The sequence below is a fragment of the Pterocles gutturalis genome, unplaced genomic scaffold (assembly GCF_000699245.1).
Source record: "Pterocles gutturalis isolate BGI_N339 unplaced genomic scaffold, ASM69924v1 scaffold4866, whole genome shotgun sequence".
NCBI lineage: Eukaryota > Metazoa > Chordata > Aves > Pterocliformes > Pteroclidae > Pterocles > Pterocles gutturalis.
The window spans coordinates 17,207-27,888 of NW_010105246.1; the positions used below are offsets into that span (position 1 = coordinate 17,207).

Below are 10,682 nucleotides of genomic sequence, written 5' to 3' on the forward strand. Positions count from 1 at the left end.
CGCCTGTGCGCAGGATCAGTGCCTCTGCTCTATCTTCCCTCTGCCTGCACCGTTACCAGCAAATAAGCACATACCTGCCCCAGAAAGCCTCCACCATGAGACAAACACAAATCCTGCTCCCTGTAGATCTGAAGACCACTATCAGGGCAATGATGAACATGTGGTTTTAATGCAGCTCTATCAAAAGAGTGAGAGGAAGGGAAAACGGACTCATCATTTCTGATAAAGATGGTTCAAAACTTTGCCTCCCTTTTCTTTCCAAAACTCCTGCTTGGTTTGGTTTTTTTTTTTTTTAATTTATTTTTTTCCCCCAAAAGAATCTTCAGCTTTGGCTATCCTGAAACAATTCTTTGGTGAGTGGAGAGCTAATGCAATAAGACAACATAAAAGAACAGATGTTGAGCAATAGAAAGGGGGAAAGGACTTTCAGATCATTTGACATATCCTCCCTCCTATTACCCATGAAGGGACCACAGGGCTTTCTAGATACGTCAGGGTAAAGCCACCAACAACCTGGCTCCGGAGGCAGAAAATTAGGACAGGACCCACATTTCTGAAAACCCTTTGTAGGCTTTATTTAAAAGGAGATGAGGATGAAAAAGGTGACAAGATGCTTGACAGACATAAAATGATGAGAATCTAGCTTATCTCCTTATCTTCCACGTCTTCTGCTTTTTGCTTTTTCGTTACAACAAATGTGGGAGACGCTGGGGGACAATGTAAAGGCACAAGCACCAAGGACATAGCACCAAGAAGGGAGGACTGGGAAGAAGATGCTCAATAAAGGCTAAAAAAGTCTCTTTCCTAGCAGAGGTTGAGCCTGCTGGCTCTGGTCCAACAAAGCACTTAAGCCTGCGCCTAACTTAAACCTGACTTCACTGGGGCTCTTCACAGGCTTAAAAGTTAAGCCCATTCTCCAGCAATCACCTACAGCAAGACCAGAGAAAACAAGAAGCTGTTAAGGGACCTGAATCCTAGTCAACAGCAAGGTTAACATCTTTGGAAAGCATGCTAGCCAAAGGTTAATGCAACATGGCAATTTCCACTGACTTGGGAAAACTCTTAACCACCAGAAAAAGCTTCTTAAATATAAAATCATATGTAAAAAAATTAGATATTAGGAATATCGCCATCAAATTCTCTTCACTTTCTTTCAGCTCAAGGTAGGTAGCGCTTGAAGCAGACACATTTACAGGTACACACAGAACTGGAACTCTCTTGTTTCAGTGTATGCCGGTGCCAGCTTGAAAAAAAATACTGAATTCACTGTGCTGTTCCTTGATGTAGGAAACACTGTCCTGTAAGTAAAGCACCAACCTCAAATGCCTAATGGCCAGTTCCCACAAACAGCAAGGTAAGCCACAAACAGCTCCTACAACTCCAGCGAGACATTACAAAGGCTGCTCTTTGGCACAGGAGTACGAGCGCGTCCCGGCGCCTGTCTCTGTTGGGTTTGTTTCCCTCGTTAAAACTGGCATTAACACTGCTCCTCTACACCACACCTGCCTGGCAGTGCCACAGGGAGCTCCGGAATCAGGGCTCTGAAGTAGTGCTAAGATAAAGTGCGCGCAGCAGCCCATCCTTCGGCCAGGCTGTTTGCCCAAGCCTGATGGGCATGGCCACGCTCACCGGCTGCCTTCCCCGCTCTGCGTCCTTGTGTGACTCTCATGTGAACCACAGCCAGCACCGGCATCTCACGGAGCCGCTGATGGCACTTCCCGGCTTCAAACCTATTACTCTACTGATAGTAGAAGAAACCTAAATTTTAATCCAAAGCACTGCAAGAAGCTGAGTACAGAAAAGGCATATTTACACATATACTCCCTGCGTATACACACAGAGCTGAACTACAAGAAAGCAAGAAGCAAACAACAATTAGTCTTTATTAACAATTAAAATCTCACTGCAGTGCTGGTTTTCCCCCTAGCAAGTTAATGCCTGTACAGTGAGAAAGTCACGATAAATGGGCTTTTAAAATTGAAACAGATTCAGGATAAATATGAAAAGTGGTTCTCACAAGAAGACTTACCATTTAAACTGAGCATTTGCACCTTATTCAGACCCCAGCCTTGCAAAGCCTGTTAGCTCCCTCTACCGTCACCATGCTGTGAGATGAGTCCAGCACACAAACTGAGGGTTCGCAGAGCCCAGCTGAACGCTTTGCCCTTACACTGCCAGAGGTAGCACAGATCCGGGTAAGGCTCGGTTTCGCTTCCCCACTTCATTTCTGAAGCACAGACAAGCAACCAGGCTGTGGGATGCCCGGTCTCTTCCACTACAGTTTGCAGATCACGCGTACCGACAAAGCGACAATAAAGCTACAATGTGTAGATTCAATGGCACCTGACTCGTAGGGCGCTATTGTTCCATACTGCTCCTATTCGGTTGAAGCAGAACAGCAATACACACTGATATGTCCAAAGAGTGCAATCCCTGGCTGAGAGAATTTACAGTGAACCCTTTTTGTCCTAAAGCACCACCCAACTTCATATGGCAAACGTTGGTAACACACAGCTCTTGCCCGCACAGCTCCCTGCGGAGCACGGCCTGGGTAGGGTGGAATGCTCTAACCCGTACAACTCACAAAGCAAAACAGTGCCAAGGTTTTAAAACCGTTACTTGAAATAGGAAGGTTGAGGGAGGCTCCAAACATGCACCAACCATATCCAAGGGCACTCCTACAACAGCTCTGAAAAACAGAGATAATCGAGCAGCACGCTAGAATTATCAAGCATTGTTCTGATTCCCATTTAACATCTTCAGATAGCAAGCTGTTTTAAATAAACACACACACACGATGCTGACAAAGCACTAATCGCGTCGTCTTCACAGATAACCTCCGAGCTACCAAAGGACTGAGCAGTATTCCAAGCCAGAAGCCAGCAGCAGGTTTCACAAAGTTTCATAAAAGGTCATTCCCTTTTCCATTCCCAAACCAGGAAGAACCTTGTTTCACCACAACACTGAAGTGACCGCACGAGTACCTTTGGGCAATCCTCTGAAGTGGAGATGCTTTACACTCGGAAAAGGCCAAAATTTCAGAGCCCCATTTTTATCCAGCTTTGGAGAGAAGGTCAGCTTTTTACACTTCACTATTTGAGGGCAAACAGGTACAATCTCAGGTTGTGAAGTTCTCCTTGAACTTGACAGCCAGCGTAACACGTCACTGTACAGGGTTTGACTTCCTCAGGACCACAGCACAGAACGGTCACTGAATGACAGAGCACCTTCAGACAGCACATGTATCGTCTATCTAGAAATTCATTTCAGCAGTTCCTTAGCATCACATAACATTACCAACGGCCACATCTATGTGAGTCTGAGGCTTGAACTAAAACTAAAGATTCTCCTTGGCACAGCAGCAGCAGCTGGATAAAGACAATTGCCTTTTGCCACCAGTTTACATACTGTTAGCTAAATGTGATCTGTAGGAAGATACTTCCAACAAATCAAGAATTCCATAAGGGGTCAAAATTCTAAACATAAATACAATTAAAGCCTTCTAATATTAATGCACACTTTTTATTATATTAAAATCAGGCAATGGTCTGATACAATAAAAAGGCTGCTTATGGAATACTGTTATGTTAAACTTTAATTACAGAGGATGTTAAATCCTTACAACTAATATTTTCCTCAGAAGAGTTAATGGAAACATCAATTGTTCATTGACTTGATAGCTGCTGCTTTAAAATGTGTTTAGTTTTCCTTTTTTTCTCCTTTTTTTTCTTTTTTTACACAAACACTGAATTTGTCATAAAACTTAGGACACACTAGGTCGGCTGTATGTAAGCTTGCATCCACATTTCAGCAGTTAGTGGTCCAAACCAGTAAACCAGAAAAGGCAGTGATTTGCCAGGATGCAAAGCCAATTAAGGTCCTTAATCTGCTGTATGCACCACTTCCCCAAAATCTTCACTCAAGAGATTTCTCTTCTAAGACTTAGAGAATTCTAATAAAACCTACTACACCGGTTTGATTTGTCTGTAGTCGTCACATCTTTAGAAGGGCCAAACATAAGTGCAACATTTTGTTAATTAACATTCTTGGGTCAATCCAAAGCACCAAGATACAACTATTTGAGCTGGAGTGTGTGTTCAGAATCTCTACGTGCAGAGTTTCCCCATTAAAGTTTGGCAGCAGAAGATTTCAGCAATCCTGGTAAATTACTGCTCTTTTCACCACGTCAAAAGCCTATCTAATAACATCAGACGTGGCCAGCTTGGCGGTGTGGCAGCAGTGCTGGAGGGACAGGGAAAATCCAAGTTTGCGAGCAGAATAGATACTCTTGTTTCCCAGGCTGGTGAAGACTAAATTTGTTGCAAAACCAAAACGATAAGCAGGAGGGAACAGGTCAAGTTATTGCCCCAACGCTTACCCCTGGGGGCCAGGGGTGAGAAGAGTCACAAAGAGGGGCAAAAAGAAAGCAGCACCCCCACTAAAAAGAGGGGAAGAGGGAAGAGATTAAAGGAACCCTGAATCCCTCACCCAAAGCCCACGTCACTGGTGAGGGGGACCAGGAAGAGAAATACAATCTATGCCTTGGCCAAAGGGAAGAAGGAAAGCTTGCCCCAGATTATCAGGGCATTTAAAAAAATAATAAAAAACCAAAACCAACCACAGTCACATTCAGCCTTTACTAGAGATAGCACAAAGGGAGGGATGACTGAGGTTAGCACACATCCCCATTAGTAGTCCATAAAGCCCAGCGTAGTACTGGAAGCAGAAACCTTTGTGTCTACTCTAATAAATAGCCCTGAGCTTCAACTCTATTGCAAAAGACAGAAAAAGAAAAAAAAAAACAAAACAACCCAGGCCAGACACACAGCAAGGTGATTGTGGGATGTATGCTTTCACAGTTAAGTTAGATGTGCCACACTGGTCTTGACAGTAATAAATTTAAATAGACTTTTCCTGATACCAGAAGTTCAGCTATGTGGACAGTGGTTACACGACAGGATTATTTGTTATAGTACAACTTATATTTAAAATGAAAAAAAAAATTAGTATCATTTACAGTATCTCAAGAAAAACTTCCTTTGAATGGGAACTTCCTTTCCAGTATTTTGAGGTCTACAAGATGCATCTAGAAAATTTACTACTGTGGAAAATGAAGACAGCTTAAATTGAATAAGGGGGGCATGGTGGTTTGTTTTTTTTTTTAATTAATTGCTGTAACATTGTCCTTCAGGTGGCTGAGGAAGTTTCATATTTTCTTTAGACATCATTAGACGCCGAAGCTCTTGCAGAACAACTTTGATACTATAAGAATTCTGCCATTTTGCTAGGACTGATATGGCTCTGGGGTCCACCTAAAACAGACAAAAAGACCATTCCTGTCAGAATCGATGCGTTTGATACACTTAACTCCCCACCCAAAACCCTCCAACTAAAGATCCTATAAGAAATCTCAGTAGGAAAAACCAAAGAAAGCAAAAGCAACCAAGTGGCTTCCTAAAAGCATAATAAATTCCTGCATGATGCAACTATTTGTGAGTTGCAAAAGGGCAGGAAAAGTCAATTCTATGTTCTGATTTCGCTTGGCTCATACAGTTCCCATCTACCCCCCTTTCCTCCTCCTCAAGCAAATGGCACCAGCAAGCAAAAGGTAGTTAAACAAGTTGCAGGTATAAACAAAGCATTAGTTCAAAGCTGCACATGAAAACCACATTAAAATGAATAAAACCCCAAAACTTACCACTCCATTAGAACTATTTACTCCATTCATATTAATTTTTGTTACAAATCTTACAAATGGAGGTGCTTCTGGATACTTAGGCCCACATTCTATTTTAAGGCTGTATATTCTGTTTTCATAAATTGTCTGAGGGGAAAAGAAAGGGGGGAACAATTACATCAGGCAGTTCAATAAGCATTTGGTTAAAACAGTGGTTATTTTAGGGACATGTAAACTACTAAACATAAGGGCAGCCACTTATACACCATGCTACCTCAGTTTGGGTTAATTTCATAATATTCAGAGTATCAAAATTTACCTCTTCAGGGTAATAAATTCTACTGGTCTTTTAAGCATCAAATTTTCATATAAGGAATGAAATTGGCATTGCTTCTCATTCACCAACTGAAACGATTTTTTTAATCATTATATAGCTCAGATATAAAGCTTTTCAACCCAGCTTTATAAAGCAGCTTTGTTTTACCAGTTTACTCATCACACACACCACCTTGAAAATGAAGCCACAGCTTTAGCTTAGGCAACTATCTAAAGTCAGCCTGTCCTAGAACTGCACTTGAAAAATATTCTTTGGTCATAAACCAATGTGTCAGTTCTCAGACAGGGGAATGCTCCAAGATTCAACACATTGCAAAGTACATCCTGATCCCAAACAGCATTATCACTTTGTCTCACCGCAGTAACACTCTGTGATACTTCACAGCTAATAAAAATCCTGGATCATGAGTTTTTAACTAACCAATCAATGGGTATAGAAGAGAAACAAATGTAGGGCTACATTGATTCTTTAATATTTAAAATTAAATAAAAGACATAACAACAGTTAAGGTTATTCTCCATTCTGAGAATAACTATTTTTGATGTGCTGATCTGGTGCAGCCTGGCACAGAGCTGCAGCTCCGCTGGGCAGAGCAGGCAGCTGGCAGAACCATACAACAGGAACAGTGGGGAAGTTTAGGCAGACAAGCTCTCCAGATTCAGAGCTCCTGACACCATTTCCTGTACCCTCAACACTGCAATGAAATTAAACTCACAAGGCAGTGACCACGAGCAAAAACCCAGGCAAATGTGCGAGCATAAAAGCCCAGAAGCTGCCAGCAGCTCCTCACCTGTGGCCAGAGCACGATGGCTCCCCCAGGATCTTAAGAATAGTTGCCCAGTGTACAAAAGCTTCTAAATATAAAACTCCGTGCAGTCCCTTTCAAGGACCTGTTATTCCCCTGAAAATCTCAATATCTGCACAAATGAAGTGGCTTTAAACCAGCCTGCAGCCACCCGCGGCAGGACCAGCGCCTGGCCAGCGCTGGTGGGCAGTGGCACCTCTCGGTCACTCCTCCAGTGCCTTGGCCAGACAGCTTTTCAGATGCCCAGCCAGGGTGGTGACAAACTGAACGCTGTCACAAAGTTCTGGGAAAAAAAGTCATCCGTCAGCTCTGTGCAGCCTGTGTAGGTCTCCTCACCGAGCCCCTGACCAAGCCTCCTGCTCAGCCCAGAGCTTCCTGCAGGTTTTTAGAGTCTTTGCAAATAACTGCAGCACATCAAGTCTAGTGAATGGAAAGCATTCACTGGGCGCATATCTATAGCCAATATAAAATATGTGCAAATAAAGCAGAAGTTTTGACAGTGACACTGTTTTTAAATAGCTTATATAAACAAGATGAATCACTGGCTGTGAAACTATCCGCACAAAGTCTGGGAAGGAGAAGCATGCTTCCATGTATGGTAGCAGGGACACTCGGAGCAGCAGCACGGATCTAACTCTGTACATGGTTCATGTTTCCCTCCGGGATGTCCAACATGAGATTCTTCCACCTGCTACAAGTGTGACTAATTCTACTCAGAAGGAAATAAGATTTAAAATTTTTTTCCAGAGTCAGTATTCCCACATCCTATTAAGAAAAAAAACCAGCAATAATATAACGAAGTATGAACAGTGTTAGAGCAAGACAGCCACACAGCAAATAAGAGTGACTGAAAGCTCCCAGAATCTCTCTCAATACAGCCTTGTGCTGGTTTTGGCTGGGATAGAGTTAATTTTCCTCGCAGTAGCTGGTATGGGGCTGTGTTGTGGATCTGTGCTGGAAACAGTGTTGATAATTCAGGGATGTTTTAGTTACTGCTGAGCAGCGCTTACACAGAGCCAAGGGCTTTTCTGCTTCTCACCTCACAGCGAGCAGGCTGGGGTGCACAAGAAGTTGGGAGGGGACACAGCCGGGACAGCTGACCCCAACTGACCACAGGGATATTCCATACCACAGGATGTTAAGCTCAGCATATAAAGCTGGGGGAGAAGAAGAAAGGGGGGGGACATTTAAAGTTATGGGATTTTGTCTTCCCAAATAACCCTTACGTGTGATGGAGCCCTGCTGTCCTGGAGATGGCTGAACACCTGCCTGCCATGGGAAGCAGTGGATGAATTCCTTGTTTTGCTTTGCTTGCACACCAGGCTTTTGCTTTACCTATTAAACTGTCTTTATCTCAACCCACGAGTTTTCTCACTCTTCTGATTCTCTCCCCCATCCCACTGGAGTAGCAAGCAAGTGGCTGTGTGGGACTGTGCACTGCCTGGGGTTACACCACGACAAGCCTGTTGCTTTCAAGGAATAAGCTCAAAAGAAGTCAAGACACTTAAAAAAAATATCTATATCCATAAACTGGTCAGAAAGACAAAAGAGGCACAGCTGAATCATCCTCTGTGACAGTCCTCTAGACTTGGTTAGCAGTACGGCATGAACTACAAATTTCTATCACCACTGACAAGTCAGCACATGCCTGTTTGCACATTTCAGTTTCTATTTAATTTTCTAAATTAGATTCCAAGGTTGCTTAAATTTTCCATAAAGTGTCTGCACACAGTGAGCTTTCTTCACAGTCTTAATGCAGGCTCATTAACACTCTCCCAGTGTTCCAAAACCAAATGCTGTTCTAGGAAATTATTTAGGCACATCATAAACAAATAAAGTGATCAGGAATGGGGAGATGTTAACAACTGCAGACAAAAAGTAAACAACACTTCAGGATGAGATGGAAAATACTGCATGTGTAATGCCATTACAGTATAAATTACCGTACAACCTCATCGTATGTCAGAGAAGGCAACTGATAGAATGGAAACACATAGGGCAGTAGCATGATTAAAGGTTTCCATATAATAGATTGAGAACACTGGAATTAATTGACAAGTGATACTGGGGCCAGATAGAAAAGACATCATCTACTGCTGCAGGAAGGAGAATCAGCTCCTTGCACTTCATGGTAAGCATACTAAGGAAACAGGACAAAGATACACAGTGAAACTAGAGACAACAGACAAGTTTTGTTCTGAGAACACATGCACACATACTATGCACAATTAAGTCCTCAAGTTCACTACCAGAGTGGAGACCCACAGTTTAGCAGGGTTTGGGGGGAGAAGAGAGAGAGACCACAATACTGCCACAAAGACCTGCAGCATTATAATGAGCTACTTCAGGAGAGAACATTCAGAGAAGAAATGGAATTCATCAAAATCTGAGTTTCCTGAGTTAGCTGAAACTCTACAAGAGCAAGTCAGTACTGCTGCCATAAAAACCAACCCATAAACTCAACAAGAACAGCAGAAAGACTAGCAGTACTGAATAAACATCCATGTTTTACCTACATCAGCTCCATATGTAACCTCACTAGACTGAGGATTTTAAACCTTGCTGTATTCAAGAGCACAGGGTACTAGAATCCTGGAATCTCAAAAGTTATGTCTTAATGAATCTGTAAATATAAAGCAGACATGCAACAGAACTAGCCAGAGAAAGGCACTAAAAATATTCCAAATTATAAGCAAAAAGACATATAGATATATGAAACCCATTATTATATGGAACCTGAACCTTCAACGTACATGACTTGCTAAAGTGTTTTTTCACTCATTTGTGTTTTGCTTTCTACTTCAGTGGTTAGATTAAGAGAAGAAAAGGGAGAAGGAAAAAATATTTTAATATTTAAGTGGATACTTACTCTTGGAGGTCCAATAATCATTCCTGTCCATCTTGTAAGCGTCATATCTTCATCATCTTCAAGGCCCCAGCTAACTGTTCCATCACCCACTCCTTTCTGACCTTCTTCAAGTTCTTCCAACAGACGAAAATTACGAGGAACTTTTACTCCTGAAAATAATAAGAAAAATATTTCGAGTTGAGAAATCTAGTAAAGAAATAAAGCTGCAGTAATTCCACTGATACTTCTGGTCATTCTACAGAAAACATTTTGGGTGAGGACATAAAAATATTAACCATTTTTAAATGACAATATTTCAATACTATGAAAAAGATATGCCTCTATTTAGTTTGGATTTTACAAGCAAAATTGAGGTATCCACAATTAAATATGCTAGAAGGCTGGCAGGCCAGGTATTAGGGCAGGCAGTAAAATGAAAGGAAATCTGTCCATTCAGAGATACACACGGTATTACAGAGCTCTAATTAGCACTTAGCTATATGATTTCTAAGAGAAAAATTCAGAAGGCTCTACAAAATGACACCACAAGAGGCTTGACATCACTCAACTCACTCAGAGCTTTTAAAAATACCATTTAAAGCAAACAAAACTCTTCCATAACATTAGTAGGTTAATCTGAAATTAATTTAAGTGGGCTTTGTCAGCAGCAATAGCATCCTTCGTACTCATGACCTCCACCACCAAGGAATTTCAGCATTTCTTAATTGCTGGCACATTCATCCTCAAAACACACAGCAAAACAGGGAAATTTTTTCATCCCCATTACATTAATGGAAAACAACGACACAGAGAGCTTAGGCGGCATAGCCAAAGTCATACACTAAGCCATGGCAAAGGAGGATCTTGAACCGAGCCCACGGGGGACTTAACTACTCCTTCTTCTTCAAGGTGTCTGTACTTCAGCCATCACAAAACATAAATGCACTCCAGGCCACCACTTCTGCCCTGTACTGGGTTTGTGTGGCAAGAAGCCACATGGGGGGGGGGGGGCTAC

At 42.2% G+C, this 10,682-nt stretch overlaps 1 protein-coding gene across 1 annotated transcript; it reads right to left on the bottom strand.

Moving 5' to 3' along the window:
• Positions 1-3,503: 3,503 nt before the first annotated feature.
• UBE2V1 (ubiquitin-conjugating enzyme E2 variant 1) lies at positions 3,504-9,874 on the bottom strand (the record flags this gene model as incomplete). The annotated part of the gene is made up of 3 exons (XM_010087296.1): positions 3,504-5,312; positions 5,699-5,824; positions 9,689-9,874. Coding segments are annotated over 3 exons (459 nt in total), but the record flags the coding sequence as incomplete, so codon positions are not given.
• Between the last annotated feature and the right edge of the window lie 808 nt (positions 9,875-10,682).